At 35.2% G+C, this 20,319-nt stretch overlaps 1 protein-coding gene across 1 annotated transcript; it reads right to left on the reverse strand.

The window, feature by feature from the left end:
* Positions 1-16,887: 16,887 nt before the first annotated feature.
* On the reverse strand, positions 16,888-19,844 carry nccrp1 (P1, F-box associated domain containing). The gene is made up of 6 exons (XM_073840866.1): positions 19,550-19,844; positions 18,211-18,297; positions 17,950-18,046; positions 17,679-17,774; positions 17,295-17,433; positions 16,888-17,215 (listed from the first exon to the last, which is right to left on the reverse strand). Exons 1-6 carry the CDS (start codon positions 19,692-19,694, stop codon positions 17,066-17,068), a joined length of 714 nt encoding a protein of 237 aa, XP_073696967.1. The 5' UTR covers positions 19,695-19,844; the 3' UTR covers positions 16,888-17,065.
* Positions 19,845-20,319: the final 475 nt, after the last annotated feature.

Here is a 20,319-nt window from a genome sequence, read left to right on the forward strand (position 1 = left end):
AACAATGTGAGCGAGTGTGTGTGTGAGGCCATCTCAGTGCTAATCTAAACCCCAGGTCTTATCAGTGGTTCATTAGTCATGCCTGGCCCACTCCATCCTAATGGATCCAGGAGACAAATACTACAACTAGACTGGCAGCGGTGGCAACGTTAAAATGAATGAAAGAAAGACATAAACACACAGCATGCTTTCAGCTTTAAATAAGTAAATGATTTATAAACTCACTGTAAAAAATTTGCTGTAGTTCTGCAGCTGGTTCCCAGTAACTTACTGTAGATTTTTAATTTATGTTATTTACTGGCAACAGTTTGTTCAAAGTTAAATGAACATTAAACATTAACAAGTCTTTGTCTTTACAGAATAAAACTATAAAATAACAACCTAATGCAAAGCATTCTGGGAACCAGAAACCTTCATCAACCTTTTTCAGTTTTTTTCCTTCAGATTTTGGTTCCCAGAATGCTTTGCATGAGGCTGTTATTTTAGTTTTATTCTGTAAAGATAAAAACTTGTTAATGTTTAATGTTCAATTAACTTTGAACAAACTGTTGCCAGTAAATAGCATACATTTAAATCTACAGTAAGTTACTGGCAACCAGCTGCCAGTAATACTGTAATTTCTACAGTTTTTGTTTACAGTGCTATTAACTAAAGGAAATGTGAATACTTGCAAAGCAGCAAAAGAAAAGTCTGTCAAATGCAAAAAAAGGGAAAAAGAGAGAAACAGATAGTACAAAAATGAAGATAAATGAACTGAGAGCAGAGGTCAGTAAGATTTAAGAAGACATTTAATTGTTCAAAAGTAACAAAGAGATTTATAATGTTACAAAATAGATATATCCAAATGTTCACAGATTTCTAAATTAACCCTGTTCTTTTGAACTTTCGATTCATTAAAGTATCCTGAAAAAAAAACACTAAAATATTAAGCATAGGGCCCTATGCAGAAACTGCGGAAAAGTGTCTGTGAATATTAAGCCGTAAAAATACAATTTAAATATGAATCTTGCATGTTCTGCAATGAATGGTTCTTGCGTTTACTACACACATACTGAAGTCTGAGTGATGCTTGCCGTGTTTTCAGCCTTTGCTGCATCAATATAGGAGTACATGAATACATAAACATAATCTCTAGAACAGCTCTGAGAATTTTAACATTTGTTTTGAGCAAAATAATTGTCTATATACAATATACAAACAGAAGGTCTTCACAGCAACCTGTCAAAATAAAAGTTCGGTTTAACTTGAAGAAACTGTGATAGAGATTACGTAATGTCATGATAGTACTACCAGTAATAATGAAATAATTATTAAAACATTATTTTTTAAGGAATATTTACAAGAATTAATTTACCAGAAAAAAAATGTACACAATTTTTCTGACACAAATAGCACAATATTTCTGAAAAATAAATAAAATAATAATAAATTAATTATACATTTTTGAAATAAAAATCAATTAAGTAGAGATGTGTTTGATTATTCAAATCCAGAAAATTAATATAAAATACAGCATTTGGTAAAAATAAATTGAATAAGTTTAATATGTTTTTATTTAACCTTAAAACTGAGAAAAATTTTAATGAAAAAAAAAAGTTATTCCAAATTGAAAACAGAAAAAATGGCATTTGGAAGAAAATCAAACGGAATTTGGGGAAAAAATAATGTTTTCAATAATTAATAATATAACCATATTAGCATATTAAATGATTTCTGAAGGACCATCTGACACTAAAGACTGGATTAATGGTTGCTGAAAATTCAGCTTTTATCAAAGGAATACATTACTTTTAAAATATTCTAATAGAACACACGGTAACACTTTATTTTAAGGACCAATTCCCACTACTAACTAGTTGCTTATTAGCATGCATAGCATATTGGCTGTTTATTAGTACTTATAAAGCACATATTAATTCCTTATTCTGCATAACCATATTTTAGATCCCTTGATCAGACCTAAACCTAACAACTACCTTACAAACTATTAATATGCAGCAGAGAAAACTCTTAGTTAATAGTACATGTTCCCTATTCTAAAATGTTACTAAAATATTAAAATTTTAATCTAACTTTTCCTAAAATGTATATATTAAACCGATAGAGTATGAGGAATTTCAATAGAATGCTGACATGCATCAAACGCTCTGACATAATAAATCCTTTTTACATTTTTAACCTTAATTTGTACCTTTCTTCTTTTCCTCTAATCGTTTCTTCATGTCACCCGTCACCTGTGTGGTGTGTGGTAGAGATTGAGAGTGACGTGCTGGACTGAAGCATGTGGTCATATTTCACTTTCTAAGCTGCGCTATGGTTACCTGGACATCAGCTTTAGTGTGCTACTCTACACCACTGTCCAAAAATAACCTGGCCATCACACCTGGCCCTACAACACAAACACAAATACACGTGTATGAAAGTGTCTTGTTTTTGTAGATGCTGGGTGAAGGTGAATGTGTTTGTTTGTGCGTGTGTCTAAGTGAGCATGTATGCATTTACTCCCCTACAGTTATGTGTGTGCAGGTAAGTGTGTGTGTGCCCAAACCGAAATATCTCCGATTACCACGATGACACTGTTTCAGTCTGTCAGTGCCGCTGATAAGTGATTGGCCGGATTGGCTTACACACAGAGCTCTGACAGCTTAATAGGAGTTAGCACCTTTTAGTGGTTAAGATTACCACCACCAGAGAGAGAAAGTGACAGAGGGAGACAGAGAGGGAGATAGAGGGAGAAAAGAAGAGGATCCGTTCTAGGAAACGTGAGAGTGACACAGGAAAATGAAGAGGACGGTTAGGTAAAGTGAAAGGAAAGGAAACATCCACTGTTTTACTAAATGCCTCATTTTCGTCTGATTTGCTAAAATACACATTTAATAAATTACTTCTTACAATGATAATAAAATAAATAATTAATAATGAACTAATTTAATAATGGTTGCAAAGTTAGGATCACACTTAGGTTAAAAAACAAAAAAGGTAAAAACAAATTAACTTAATTTTTCAATTTTAGTGAGTTTAGCCAGCATCCATCTGATTTTCAATGCAAATTCCATTCATTCATTTTAAATTCTTAGACTTAGATTCCAGCACACTGATCCACACTGTGGATTGAGAGACGTTTATTAGAGTGAGTGTGCTTTAACACCTCTCTCTCTTTAAAAGGCTCTATCGTATTTGCCATCCAATACTGATTACACACGCTCACACGCACTTGACTATGTAATAGTGAAAGGACAATGTGAAACAGTTGACCTAGAGTTGTGTAAAGCAGCCACATACACAAACTCTCACAGAAAGCATGATATACTGTATATTCTATCTCACCATAGTATCAACACCACAACGCTGTCTTTTATAAACACTTACACAACAATACAAATCCAAACACACAACTAAAAAAATGCAACTAGTTTTATAAAGTTGTTTTTTATTTATCTAAATATCTAACATGTTGGATCAGAACATTCAAAGATACTATAGAAGTCTGCCAGTATTCTAACATTTTAACCAATTAGTTTTAATCAATAATGAACTCTTAAAGGGACAGTTCACCCAAAAATTAAAATTTGATGTTTATCTGCTTGGATCCAAGATGTAGGTGACTTTGTTTCTTCAGTAGAACACAAACAAAGATTTTTAACTCAAACCGTTGCAGTCTGTTAGTCATTTAATGTCAGTGGTTGGTCACCAAACCTTTGAAAGTAAAAAAAACATGCACAGACAAATTCAAATTACATCCTGCGGCTCGTGACGATACATTGATGTCCTAAGACACGAAACGATAATTTTTTGCGAGAAACTGAACAGTATTTATATAATTTTTTTACCTTTGATATACAGCCATGTCCAACAACTGTGCCGAGCACGAGCTCAGCATCCGGCACGTTACATGTGCACAGAGATTGTGTATAGCGCCTATTCAAAATGGTAATTACTTGCGCTTATCCTGATTGCATGTTTGCTTGCGTGAACTCATCCGGGACTGTTGACTTTTCACCGGTTTCCCCTTCCGGCGTTTGCGTATACTACACCAGAGCGCGTACACGTGTTGAGCGCTGGAAGCTGATGCTGAGTTGGACATTGCTATGTATCAAAGGTAAAAAATTATATAAATACTGTTCAGTTTCTCGCAAAAAATGATCGTTTCGTGTCTTAGGACATCAATGTATCGTCACGAGCCGCAGGATGTAATTTGAATTTGTCTGTGCATGTTTTTTTTACTTTCAAAGGTTTGGTGACCAACCACTGACATTAAATGACTAACAGACTGCAACGGTTTGAGTTAAAAATCTTTGTTTGTGTTCTTCTGAAGAAACAAAGTCACCTACATCTTGGATGTTGTTCCAAACTCTAGAGACCTTTGTTTAACTTCAGAACACAAATTCTGAAGTCAGAAAGGGTCAGGAAGCTCTCGGATTTAACCAAAAATATCTTAATTTGTGTTCCGAACATGAACAAAAGTCTTACAAGTTTGGAACGACATGAGAATTAATAATTAATGACTGAATTTTTATTTTTGAGTGAACTGTCTCTTTAAATCGGTCACCGAATTATCTTATAACATCAATCAATCACAATAGCACTTAACCATAGCCAGTCAACTTCAAATGAACCTGTCCATGTGTGTCCCACGAACAAAGCACCATTTAAGCCAGTCTTTTAAAACTAAGTACTAGAACACAGTGTTCCAGCCGTCTCCAAGGAACACCTGCCAATGAGGTGTATACACACACACACACACACACACACACACACACACACACACACACTGTGATCAGGGATCTGCTTTCAGTATCAATATTCCATAATCTCAGTACATTCCCCTTTCTTTTCTCTTCTCTCTCTACTTACTACCACAACACACACACCTCTAATTATCACCAACCTATGGTCACCTATAGCTGCCATTTAACATACTATACAAAGATCTATTACATCTACTGTCAGTATGCTGATTTGGTGGTTAAGCATTTTTTTATCACTATCAATACTAAAAACAGTTGTGCTGCTTAAAGGGATAGCTCACCCAAAAATGATAATTCAGTCATTAATTACTCACCCTCATATCGTTTCAAACCGGTAAGACCTTTGTTCATCTTCACTACACAAAAAAGATATTTTTGATGAAATCCAAGAAATCCAAATTTAAGAACTGATACGTTCAAGTCCCAGAATGATAAGGACATTGTTAAAATAGTCCATGTGACATCAGTGGTTCAACCGTTATTTTATATAGCTATGAACATACTTTTTTTGTGCAAAGAAAACTAAAATAAAGACTTTATTTAATAATTTCTTCCTTCCGTGTCAGTCTTCAACATGCGTTCACATCTAGATCATCTTGACCATCTTGAACTGTCATTGCTGTCCATGCAAGGTCAGAAAACTCTCGGATTTTATCAAAAATATCTTAATTAGTGTTCCGAAGATGAATGAATGCAAGTAATTAATGACAGACTTTTCATATTTGGGTGAACTATCCCTTTTTATTATTTTTGTGGAAACCCTGATGCAAGTCTTCAGGACCACTATCTGTGCATCTGTGTCCTTGACAATGAGTGAAAAAATAGATTTTAGGTGTCTTTTTACTGATTTTTATAGATATTTCATCAAATAATTTTATCAAAACAAACATACCTAAAAAATGCATGTTAAATATGTGACCCTGGACCACAAAACCAGTCATAAGGTTAAATTTGACAAAACTGATTTATACATCATATGAAAGCTCAATAAATAAGCTTTCTATTGATGTATGGTTTGTTAGGATAGGACGATATTTGGCCGAGATACATCTATTTGAAATCTGAAATCTGAGGATGCAAAAAAATCAAAAAGACTGAGAAAATCACCTTTAAAGTTGTCCAAATTAGGTTCTTAACAATGCATATTACAAATCATAAATTACATTTTGATATGTTTACAGTAGGAATTTTACAAAAAATCTTAATGGAACATGAACTTTACTTAATTTCTTAATGATTTTTGGCATAAAAGAAAAATCTAAAATGTTGACCCAGGCTAAAGTATCTGAAGAGACAAATCGATGGATGACATTACCTATTTCATTAATGGGTAGAATAAATGTGATCAAGATGAATATTCTGCCAAAATTCTTATACGTTTTCCAATCAATACCCCTCCCTCCGCCTCCTTTGTTTTTTCAAAATTTAAGACGACTTCTCTCTAGGTTTATTTGGAGTAATAGGAAGCCAAGACTGAGACTCTCTTTACTTTACTTGCCATATGAAAGAGGAGGGCTACAGTTGCCTAATTTTCTATGGTATTACAGGGCAGCTCAGTTGAGAGCTGCGATGTTTTGGTTTTCTAAACAATCAGACTTACCATGGTTACAGGTGGAAAAGTTAGCTGCAAAAGGCTTGTCACTTGATAGTTTTTTATATTCAGCACCACTCAAAGTACTTATAAAAGGAACAGACAATCCATTTGTTAAAAATACTATTGCTATCTGGTATGAAGCCCATAAATTTTTGGGGGATCTTCCAGATCTCTCCCGCTTCTCTCCTCTGTGGGGTAATGACCAGTTTTGCCCTGGTAAAAAAGATTTGGGGTTTAAACTATGGATGAATAAGGGTGTCTCTAGGCTGTCCGATTTATATGAAGATGATATCTTGATGTCATTTGATAAACTTGTAGCAAAATTTCACATACCCCAGAAACATTTTTTTAAATATTTGCAAATTAGAAGTTTTATTTTCTCCTATTCAAAGAATTTGGGTAAAATACCCCCAATGTCAACATTAGAACAGCTGACATTACAAAATTGCAACAATAAAGGATGGATTACTCAGTTATATGGAATATTAAGAGAAAATAATAAGGAAAGCTGTGAAAATAAAAGACAAGCTTGGATTCAGGATATAAAAAACGATATCTCATTAGAAGAGTGGAGTACAATTTGCTTAAAGTCGCAAACACAAACCATAAATACTCGTCTTAGACTTTTACAATATAATTGGATAATGAGGACCTATATAACCCCTGTAAAATTAAATAAATTTAACCCAAATATCCCAGATCTTTGTTTTAAATGCAATAAACTCCCTGGTACATTTTTTCACTGTGTTTGGGAATGTGAGGAGATTCAGAAATTTTGGGATGGGGTGACCCAATGCATCTCTCAATTTACTTCTTCTCAAGTCACGACATGTCCTATGTTATGTGTATTGAATTTATATGCAGAAAATTGTTCCTTGTCTGTAAAAGAGAAAAAAATGGTGGATTTGTGTTTACTGCAAGCCAGACGGTCTATTGCTTTATATTGGAAAAAGGCTGATTGCCCCTCTCTTGGAATATGGCTAAGAAACCTGTCATCTTGTTTGGCTCTTGAAAAGCTTACATATATAACAAAGAAGAAATCATCTGAATTTGCGAACATATGGGAGATGTTTCTGAATTTTCTTAAAAATGGAAATATTGAAGATGCATTAGATATGTGAAGTTTTATATGTACGAAGAATCTAGCTAATTTTGTAACTTACTATTTTGTATTTATATATGCCTGCCTGGGGTTTGGTTGGGGATTGAAATGTTTTTGTCCTAAAAAGTGAAAGCTCAATAAAGACATGTTAAACAAAATGTTGACCCATGCAATGTATTTTTGGCTATTGCTACAAATATACCCCAGCGACTTAAGACTGGTTTTGTGGTCCAGGGTCACATATGACATCAGTTTGTAACATGGTCATCAAAGATTAAATTATTTATTTATTTTGATTGCAACATCATTCAAACATCTGCTCTGAACAGAACCACACACAGTCACGTGTACACACTCACCGGAGCACATGCACACAGACAGTGCAAGTGACTGACACACTAACATGGGCATTCGGATTGAGAAACTCTACTCTTGCTTTCATAGTCTCCATCCATGCATTAAATAATTAACCTGTTGCAGATCGATCTAAGATCAGGTGGTTAACTAATGACAGGTTTAGATCAAGTGTTCGGATCGGAGACTGTGTTTGATCATTTGACCTGGAATCACGTGATTGACCTGTTGCAGTTTTGTATGTTGCATATTACATGCTCCTCCATAAGTGGGACGCACCAAACCGAGACCAGCAGATCACTTCACGGATCTAACATAAGACAAAGACGAAGCATATCAACACACGTGCACTTGTGAGACATGCATGCATGCTCACGCATACAAAGACAAATAAAGCAGGCCGCATTAGTTTGAGCGAGACACACATACATACAGACTCATCACACTGCAGCAGGAAGGCTGAGAGCTCAGGTCTTGCGGTGTGTGTTACGGTGGCCCCTCATCCTGGCCAGCGTTACTCTAGAAGGATCCGCAGTCTCAACTTCACCCGCCACTCATCACGACACTGCCGTTATGCAATATTTAGCACAGCACACACACACCAGATACACACTCGTGCTCGGACAAATGCTGTCTAAATCACATTTGGTCTGACCAATACACAAACTTCTTGACTGAAAGTTTGGCAATACTGGAATACGAAATAATTCAAAACTTTTGTGGTGGGATGGCATTTTTTGTGAACACTGACTGCGATTGTAGGCTGAGATTCATGTGCACCAATACAGGAGTTGCTGACCATTTGGTTTAGATGACTATCATTTCGATTTCCTCTCAAATTCTTCAATGAAACGCTGAATATGTAAATGCGGTTGAGGCAGCTCAAGTCAAAACAATCTCAAATGACTTACTAGTGCCTCATGGGGTGGTATTTTGAGGTGGGTGGACTCAGGTAACCTCAGGAGGCCAGATTCAGGTAGAGCTCTTTGTGAGAGCCAAAGCGATGGCAAGACTTCAGCAGCAGCTGCAGAGCTTCAGCTCAGGACCTGCAGAGTTTCATTATCATCCCCTCTGAAAGAGATGAACTGGAAGTCAAGAGTGTTTCGGTATAGGAAACTGTGTTAGAAACGCACCAAAGAAAACAGTCAACAACAACATGGATGTTTTCTTTTTACACATATTAATACACTGGAAACATATGTAGCCCTGGACCACAAAACCAGTCTTAAGTGGCACAAGTATATTTGTAGCAATAGTCAAAAATACATTGTATGGGTCAAAATTATTGATTTTTCTTTTATGCCAAAAAGCATTAGGATATTAAGTAAAGATCATGTTCTTTGAAGATATTTTGTAAATTTCCTACCGTAAATATATCAAAACTTAGTTGATCAGTAATATGCATTGCTAAGTACTTCATTTGGCCAACTTTAAAGGTGATTTTCTCAATATTTTTATTTTTTTGCACCCTCAGATTCCAGATTTTCAAATATTGTCCTATCCTAACAAACCATACATCAATGTAAAGCATATTTATTCAGCATTTAGATGATGTACAAATTACAATTTAAAAAAATTGACCCTTATGACTGGTTTTGTGGTCCAGGGTCACATATGATGAAATGTAGACTACAGATACACTACAGTTAAAAATGTTGAAGTCTGTAAGATTTTAGGAAAGAAATTATTACTTGTATTTAACAAGGCTGCAATCAATTCAATAATCAAACGTCACAGTAAAAACTTTTACATTGTTAAAATTTTTTTTATAGAATCCATCAAAGAGCAAAAAAGAATCTTGAAACTCATTTGCTGTGTATTTAAATAAAATGATTACATGCTGAGATACTAGCAATCTTCTTTTATTCTTATAAAGTGCAAAAAAGTGCTCAGTACGTTAAAATCAAGAGACGTTATGGTCACGCAGGACCTTCCTCAGTGTTCACATACTATTGAAATGGTTATTTTTCCTATTCAATTCCTCACATAACAACACCCGTGTATCTAATCAATTCTAAACAAAAATATATTTCATATAAATGCTGAATATGCTAAATCATTTGAAATGTCTATTCATCAAATAAGTCTAAAATGTTTTTTATATATATTTTGTTTCCACAAAACGTTAAATGAACACTCCACTTTTTTTGGAAATAGGCTCATTCTCCAACTCCGCCCAAGTTAATAAGTTGAGTTTTACCATTTTGAAATCCATTCAGCGGTTCTCCTGTTCTGGCGATATCACTTTAAGCATAGCTTAAGATAGCATAGCATAGATCATTGAATCCTATTAGACCAATAGCATCGCGTTCAAAAATGACCAACGAGTTTCGATATTTGTCCTATTTAAAACATGACTCTTCTGTAGTTATATTTTAGAGGTTTTTAGAATTGCATGGAAAAACAGTATGTCCAGCTATAGACAGGCTTTAAAAGCTGCTAGAGCCGAGTACATCCACCAACTCATAGAAAAAAAAAAAAAAAAAAAAAAATTTATTTAGCACAGTGGCTAGATTAACAAATAATCAAACGCCACCCGACCTAAATATTCCTGCACAGTTTAATAGTAACGACTTTATGAATTTTTTTTACTGATAAAATAGACAACATCAGAAATACAATAACAAATATAGATACTACAGCAACTGATACTTCAGCATTATTCATTACACCCAAAGAAAAACTGCAGTGCTTTACAACTATAGAACAGGAGGAATTAAATAAACTTATCGTCGCATCTAAACCAACAACATGCCTATTAGATCCTGTACCCACTAAATTACTAAAAGAGTTGTTACCTGTAGCAGAAGTACCGCTTCTTAATATTGTTAACTCACCGCTATCTTTAGGTCATGTCCCAAAACCATTCAAACTAGCGGTTATTAAGCCTCTTATTAAGAAACCACAGCTAGACCCTAGTGAATTGGCAAATTACAGACCTATTTCTAATCTTCCATTTATGTCTAAAATTTTGGAAAAAGTTGTGTCTGCTCAATTGTGCTCCATCTTGCAAAATAATAATCTTTTTGAAGAATTTCAATCAGGTTTCAGGCCCCACCATAGCACAGAAACTGCACTTGTTAAAATCACAGATGACTTGCTACTTGCGTCAGATCAAGGCTGCGTCTCATTGCTAGTTTTACTTGATCTTAGTGCTGCATTCGACACTATAGATCATGACTGTCACATTTCTGTCTGTTCATTTGGTTTTTCCCATTGTCTCCCCCTGTTGTTCTGTGTGAATTGGTGTAGTCCTTGTTAGCGTAATCCCCGTCACCTGTGTTCAATGATTAGTCACCCTTTATAAGTTTGTCTTTGAGTTCAGTTTACTGTCGGTCCTTAATGTTATCTACGTGTGTGAAGATCTGTGTTCCTGCCTGTTCATGCCTGTTCAATCTGAAGATTAACATTAAATTTATTGTTTGTTTTGTATATCGTCTCGTCCTGCACGCACCCTTGACAATGACATACTCATAGATCGATTATAAAGCTATACAGGTATTCAAGGGCAGGCTTTAAGATGGTTCAGATCATACCTGTCCGATCGCTATCACTTTGTTTATTTAAATGGGGAGTCATTGCAGCTATCACCAGTAAAGTATGGAGTGCCACAAGGATCTGTCCTAGGTCCACTACTATTTTCAATTTACATGTTACCCCTTGGTAATATTATTAGGAAATATGGGACTAGTTTCCATTGTTATGCTGATGATACTCAACTATATATTTCAAGACCAGATGAAACTTCTAACTTCTAAGCAAAGTTAACAGAGTGTGTTAAAAATGTGAAAGATTGGATGACCAATAATTTTCTACTATTAAATTCAAATAAGACCGAGATACTACTTATTGGACCAAAAAACAGTACACAGAATCTCTTAAACTGCAATTTGCAACTAGACAGATGTACTGTTATTTCCTCTACAGTTAAAAATCTGGGTGTTATAATAGACAGCAACCTGTCTTTTGAAAATCATATTTCTCATGTTACAAAAACAGCATTCTTTCATCTTAGAAACATTGCTAAGCTACGGAACATGTTACCTGTCTCTGATGCAGAAAAGTTAGTTCATGCATTCATGACGTCTAGACTGGACTATTGTAATGCACTACTAGGTGGTTGTCCGGCTTCTTCAATAAATAAACCACAGGTAGTCCAAAATGCAGCTGCTAGAGTCCTTACCAGATCAAGAAAATATGATCATATTACCCCAATTTTACGGTCTCTACACTGGCTACCTATTAGGTTCCATATCACTTACAAAATATTACTTCTTACCTATAAGGCCCTTAATGGTTTAGCTCCTGCATATATAACTAGTCTTCTACCACGCTACAATCCTTCACTCTCCCTAAGGTCGCAAAACTCTCGACTTTTAGTAGTACCTAGGATAGCAAAGTCCACTAAAGGAGGGAGAGCCTTTTCACATTCTGCTCCCAAACTCTGGAATAGCCTTCCTGATAACGTTCGGGGTACAGACACAGTCTGTATGTTTAAATCTAGATTAAAGACTCATCTCTTTAGCCAAGCATTCACATAATGTATCTCATAACGTTGTACTTCAGTTACATCTGATCAAATGCACATCAACATTCTTCAGCTTGGGCAAAACAAATAATTTTTGGTTGGTTGGAACAGCAGCTACGCTAATTATTTATCTATTTGTTTCTCTGTTTCTGCCACGGGATTTCCATTCCGTGGTAACTAGGAATTACTGAAGATTCTGCCTGGATTCAGAAGAAGAGATGATGCCAACCCCCCAGAGGACCGCCGATGATGCCAGCCTTGAAACAACATACAGCACTACACCATTTTTCTACAAGTTTGATTGCAACACATAATCATTACTATTAGTGTTCATCATCTGTTTTTGATTACACCATTACTGTTTTTAATATTTATACCATATGTACATCGACTTAACATACAGTAGTCACCACTAATAAGCTACTAAATATATTGTAGTAGCCTACATTTTTTTTGTACAGCTGCTTTGCAACAATTTGTATTGTGAAAAGCGCTATACAAATAAACTTGAATTGAATTGATCATATCATGAATATTGAACATATATGTTTATGAAGAACAAAAACATTCAAACTCACGCAGAGCAAACAGAAAAAAATAAAACAGACTGTGCCAATTACAGTAAAGAACATCATACACTCGATTCTGTAGGGATGCTGAAATACTGCCCAATATGATAAGTCATGCTACATTAATGCTACGGACAATAACTGAAAAATGGCCCAATATTACAAATATATAATATGTAGTTTGAATGCTACAAGTAAATTTAGGCATAACAAAATTATAGTGTACCGTATAAAAGATAGATAAATATTCCCTTTTAAAATGTTTTGCTAAAAATTAGTGCTCATAATGATAATGAATTCTGGTTAGATTCAGAAGCTCAGAGAGTTATAACCAATGGATTTGAATGATTAGTTAGGTAGGTGTTAAATAAGACACTTAAAAGTTACAGCACATTTCCACGTAGCATTAAAAATTATTTGTTTGAAGAACTTTTTAAATTTAATAATAACAAAACACTCTTCCTCTATCCACTCTTATTTCTATACAGCATCTATCTCAACCCTTCTGACTATATTTCCTACAGTGCAAATAAAGCCTGTAGAGCTCCATTTCAGTCTTACCTCACTCCCAGAGTATCACATTCTGCAGCCAGTGCAAACACTGCATTACCTGTCCAAAGAGCAGAAAAAACACCTGTCTGGCTGCATGCTTAGAGCTACTTAACAAACCACATCCTACTTACCAGCCTGAACACAGAGAAATGAAAAGCGTGGTGAAAGAAAGTGGGAAAGAGAGAGAATTGACTGGATTAATTTCGTGAAAGCACCAAGTAGTTCATGGAAGTAGTAAAACATATGCAGACAGGATAAACCAGCCATGTATTTAATAACACAAAACGCAAAGTTCAAACCAAACAAAGAGGTAAAACTCACACAACTATCTTCTAGAAGAGAAATTACCATATCAGGAAAAGCAGGAAAAAAAATCTATTCATTAGATGTATTTCTTCTAAATCTGATAAAAGCCTGTGTGCCCAGATGCATTGGTTTAAAATAAAGTGTTTATAAATAAATATTAATAAAGTGTTGCTGGTTTACTTTTTGGATGGAATGTTTCGAATGCTCACCAAATCTGCATATATTTTAATTAAAAATACTGCAAAAACATGTGTTTGTTAATGCATTTTGAAATGACTGCTTCTATTTTACTATGTTTTGAAATGTAATTTCTTTCTGTGATTTTCTGAAGCCATTACTCCAGTCTTCAGTGTCACTTGATCATTCAGAAATCATTCTATTATGCTGAGTTGCTGCTCAAGGAACATTTCTTCTTATTAACAGTGTTATATATGTACTGCTAGTGTATGCACATCTTTGACTCAGCATGTTTATGGTGTATGTCAACGTGCTGCTGTAAAGATGGTCTGCCATACCGGACTCATGTCGAGTCTCATGTTTCTGTCTCTTACAAAACTTCACGGATACTTTACCGTTTAGAGGTGCCCCTCCATCCCAGGGAGGTTAACCACTAACCTGTGTGTGTGTGTGTGTGTGTGTGTGTGTGTGTGTGTGTGTGTGTGTATGTGGGAGATGCTGCTAGTGGATAGTGTCTGTTGTGCTTGCATTTCCATGTGATTGCTCTATAGGAATTTTTGAGTAACACCACAATCAGTTGGGAATGCAAATTCTGGGTCGGGTGGATTTTAAAGTAACTGGAGTAAGTGAAAGGATAAATTAGTTACTTTCTCCTGCATGGATCTTTTGTCATGTGAACCCACACTCATTTACCCATACTTTTCACTGTAAGAGACAGTATTCAAGACAGAAACATCTCTCGTCAACCTTCTTTATCCTCACTATGACACAATCATGTGTGCAGTCTCCCAGCAGACACGTTACTCACTGACCGCACCAAGTATTGTAACTAAATATTCTCTTTCTTTTTTCCATTTCGAAAGACAACACCTTTTCTGAGCTAGACAGGTTACCGTTTAATCAGTTCCACTTTGACCGCACACAGACTTCCACCAGACAATCGTGACTTTCATGTAATCCAAGACTTGAAGTATTACTCTGCTGCAGAAATTTTTAACAGGCCACTTTATCAGACAATCTATTGAGACTTGCCGAAAGGACATAGTGTCATTTCAGAGGACAATAGCAAAAATTTTTATATGAAATAAAATAAAAAAACTAAATTACATTGAGATATTCAGAAGTATTGAGGAGGTTGTGCTGTAAAGTTAGTAAAAAGCCTAGAAAAAAATAATTCTGTTTCAGTCAATTGACTATACTCAAACTGATCTGTTTTTATAGCTTATATACTTTAATCCCATGCACCTAGAAATAATTTGGGTGCGCCAGGCATTATATTTTTGTTCTGCAAAACAGGTAAACCAATAATTTGCTTCAAAAAAAGGTAAATTCTCTGATTCACAGTCAAAACAACAGCCTATAAATCAGACTGAAACAATCTGATTTTCAGTTTTTACGTTTACTCTCATTATGATCATTGTTAGATTACATACATAATCATCTGTATAATTAAAACAGATACTTCAATTTATCTGTTTTCCATCTATAAATTTATAATAGATTTAAGCAAGCAGAGAGTGTCAGCGCTGACTGGGGGTATCTCAGGCCATCATTGGGTTTTAAGGGGGCCACTCTAAATATTCATTCTAAGCTGTCAGGTATCTAAAAATGTGGTAACATTTAAAAACACATTAGATTTAAGTGAGTAATATGACTACTGGCTACATTTTTGTTTACACCAACAATTTTTAAAATCAAGGCCAGGAGAAACAACTGCCCTTTTAGTCTTTTTTCTGTGTAGGGTGAAAATGACTCTCGTTTTCCAGTTTTCAACGACTCCTAAATAATACAAAAGAAACCTTACAGACTTAAGGTTGAGCGGCTCATTAATAACTTGTGTAAAGCAGCCACAGACTCAACTGCACATGCGACTGGCAACAGGTGCAACTTTGTTAGGTAACAGTACAAACACAGATAAATACTTGCAAACATATAATGACTTAATTTCATAAATAATAACATACACAAAGAAGCTATCAGGCTGTATTCTGTCCAGATAGATAAAGTGGCAATTAGTGAACCAATGTACGTGCCATACAACACTATGACGCCCCAGTAAGTGTCTTTAGCTAATTTATTCAACCGAACTTACCTTAATATCTATGGCAGAGCTCAGAATGGACAGACATGACCGGAAAGCAGAAGAAGACGTTGCTCCAGTGCTCAGGAGAGTCGCCCCATTAGTTTTCGTGGTCTATCTGTTTCTGTCCTGAACTATTCGAGCATCACAAACAAGCGCGCATCCTCTACGCGCACAGCACGCGATAGGGGGCAACGGCTCAACGCGACGCTCTGATTGGTGCGTCAAGCATGTCGCCCTCAAAATACCTGAACACTGGCATTAATAAACTGTATTAAAAACTGGAGCAGAGACAGGGAGCAGAATTATCTATATTTACATAAATATGATTATTTTTAAAGTTGCGCTATTAACTAATTATTAATAATAATAATTAAAAATAATAACAATAATTAAAAGCTTTTAAATACAGCGATACTTTAAGGGAGTAGCTATAACAGTTTTATGCGAAAATAGATAAATATAACTTTATAGTTATAAATTATATATTATATAGGCCTAGTAATTATATATTTTAAGTATTGTTTGTGAACTGCCGCTACAATAATTTACCATAGTAGGCTAACCATAGTTACTGCTGTATAAAAAAAATAAAAATAAAAAAATAAACCCAGCCACTGTCATCAAAACAAAAATGACACAAAATGGCGACTAGTTCTGAATTGGGAATTAAGTTCTGATGTTAAAAATTCGTTATGATAACTGTAGCAACTACGGTAGTTTCACAAAAATATTTTTACCATGGTAATATGTACAGTGTCTTGTTTGCAATAAGTGAGCTATTACGCCATCTGCTGGCCGTAAATACTAAAATATAATGTCACCAACCAACTGTTCATCTAGTGCTGCTAATATAAAAAAGAAAACTGACACAAAATATATAAGGAATGTTTTATTTCATTACCATTTTACCATTTCATTAATCTGCTAGATACAACTTATAAAAGTGCAGTTAATTTATAAAAACATTTGAGACAATACTGCTTTGTTCTAAAAAACAAAGTCTACAGAGTGCAACAACTCCTACCAGTTTTTTTTTTTTTTACTGTGATGGATTATTTCACACTGGCTTTGCTGTTTTTGATAATAATCGAGCTGTCTGTGACCATGGTATTAAATAGTTCAACCATGAACTGGTTCTTCAGTCTGTGCAGGAAGTGAATGTATCTCACTCCAGGCCCATACTTTGAGAAAACATGGGAGACCTACACACATAAACACATGCCATGTGAGCTCATGAATATAATACTAATGAATATATACATATGAACATAGGTTTGCTACCTTTTTCCAGGTGTGTGAGTAGCACTCCAGGTTCTCTTCAGGGTTATATGTGTGCTGCTTGATGACCGTCTTCTTATCGGCACCCAAGAGCTTCACATCAAGCTGATAGATAGATTTAGTAAGCTGGCTTTCCTCATACCTACACATTAAGAGCCACACCCAGACATATTAAATAAAAGTGTATATTAAACCTGTGATTAGACATGTCCCTTTTGAAACTCCATAAGAGAGAAAGAGATTGCATAACAGATAACTTACTATGTTAAAACAGCTTTTAACTGACATCCAGTTTCATTTTTGACTTCTTCGCAGCTCAGTTTGCAATTACTGTTAGAAGATTGCTTACACTGCAAATAACTATTTTTACAACAGGTCATAACTCACCAGTCCTCAATGACTATCTCAGGCTGAAACTCATCCAGTAGTTGGTCCCACAGACCCTCTGCCTTCAGGTCCACACACTGCTCTAGAGAGAACCACCTAAGATAAAGACCATGTCAGAGAGATTATATGACCTTTCTCTCACCTTGAAGAACCAAAAGAAGCCAAACTTTTATGTTTTTTTCTGAAGGAACACTGGATGAAGCTACCTAAAGTAATTAGAACATGACCTATGCCTTTATAAGTTTTTGTGACAAAAAAAAGTGAGTCTCACCTGTACTGAGGCAGCTGACAGACCACAGCCCCGGGTGGGATTCCACTAGTGTCATATGGCAAAACTTCTGTACTAGTTTTCCAGCCAGAGAAATTACCTACAATTAACATCCAGGTACAAGATTCAAGCACCTTTTGTGGGTGTACAGTTTAATCTATTAAGAATTCATGTGGTTTGAATCAAAGACATAACATAACACTTTTTGCATTGCAGTGGATTTAAAACTGAGGTGAGTTCATATCGTTTTGCCTACTGACTCACCATCGGGCTCAAACTGAGGTGGTTGGTCCGGAGGAGGGAGCATTCCCGTTCGAACGGGTTCGGGTGGTGGGCTGGTGTGGCTTACTCCTGGTTGTTGAACAAGAAGAATAGATGAGTTTGAAAGATTTAGCTTAATAAACAGGTTCAATTTTATTGCCGCAAAACTGAATTGCAAATAGCAATATGCCTATTAAAATATCCATGTAGTAAAATAATAAAAACATCCATAGAATTTAAAGACAACTTTTACAGTAGTATTTTAATAAATAGGCTACATGTACAAGTATGAGAGGCTTCAGCACTGCACAGATTCAGTTCTTATATTTAATATCAAATAACTAAGTAGTATTTTGGAAAAACAGGCGCATACACTCAACAGTTTCTTTTCCCTCTAAATATACAAAATGATCAAACATCGCTCTCTAGATTTAAATATAATTGGCTGAAATGTTCCACAAAATGACACAAAGGGACGGTATCCCCTTTTAACATATTACACAATGTTAGTCAAATTATATATACACTACCGTTCAAAAGTTTGGGGTCAGTAAGTCTTGTATTAGTCTTTAAAGAAGTCTCTTATGCTCATCAAGGTTGCACTTATTTGATTAAAAATACAGAAAAAACAGTAATATTGCAAAATGTTTTTACAACATAAAATGTTTTTTCTTTTAACATACTTTAAAATAGAATTTATTCCTGTGATGAAAAGCTGAATTTTTATCAGCTGTTACTCCAGTAAGTGTCACATGATCCTTCAGAAAACATTCTAATATGCTGATATGCTATTATTAGAATGATCAATGTGTACTGACCCCAGACTTTTGAACGGTGGTGTATATATATATATATATATATATATATATATATATATATATATATATATAAAGGTTTGCCTAATATATATTCACAAATTTTTTACTACGAAGATATTACACTACTTAGCTGTATGTTTTTGTTGTTGTTGTTGTTGTTTTATGATGTGGGCTATAGATAAATTTAATTTCATATTATCGTTAAGAGGGGAAACATTTAATTTTAAAACATAAATCAAAACACAAGTACATAAAATTACTAATTTAACAACAAAATAATAGTTTATGTACGTGCAACTCTTACTGTCATATCAGTAGAATGAGGAATTCATGCATGAATCACCGCTACGCTAACGGTTTAACAACTACACGTTGCGTGTTACAACCGTAATCTCGACTTTACGCTCAATCATCTCAATATAATATTGTTACTTTCTACAGTTACAACAAAGTTGAAGCAGAGATTTAACGGATACAGTGCGAAGAAGTATGGCTAGCTAGCCAGAATGGTGTGACGTCATTACCGTAAGGCGAGGGGTTCTGCAGTAGGTTGCGTTCAAACGGCTTTTTGTCAAACACCGATTTCCAGTCCACGCTGTTGGGCATGGGGACACCGTGAGCCCCCAGCTGCCACTGAAAGTCACACTTTTGTTTCCAGTCAGCCGCCATTTCAGACCCTTTCCCTCGCAGTCCACGCACAGCAGACACGAGGAAGTGTTTTATTCTGGACTGCCCCACCCAGAAAACTGGTTTAGAAGAGCCTTCTGCATTTACGCAAGGTACACTACTCAGATATGAGTCACTGCAGACAGGAATGACAGCCCACCTCAATCTAAATAGTGACAAGATAGCAATGCACAGAATAAACAGGGACAACTATCATTCTACGAGTTGACATGAAGATAAAAGCAGTGGTTAATGAGTTCAGTGCATTTTAAACACTTCATTTGTTTGTAATAGTTGGAAAACAGGTTTAGGCACAACAGATCATTCATTTGAAATTATAAGCAGCACTAATTTATATCACACCCATAAAGACAACACAAAGGGCTTATTATGTCAGCAGAGCTGCCTAAACAGGCAGGGTTCTTTGCATTAGCCAAATCCATCAGTAAATCTTTCAAATTAATGTAACTTAATAGGATCTTGAAAATGCACATGCATAAACTCAGGATAAGTTCAGTAAATAAATTAGAATACATTAATATATAATTTATTTATTTATTTAATCTACAAATCCATTCAAGCTACTTTTATTGAGTAAAACAATAAATATTTGCTAAGAAACTCTTAT

Source organism: Garra rufa, chromosome 5 (genome assembly GCF_049309525.1).
Source record: "Garra rufa chromosome 5, GarRuf1.0, whole genome shotgun sequence".
Lineage (NCBI taxonomy): Eukaryota > Metazoa > Chordata > Actinopteri > Cypriniformes > Cyprinidae > Garra > Garra rufa.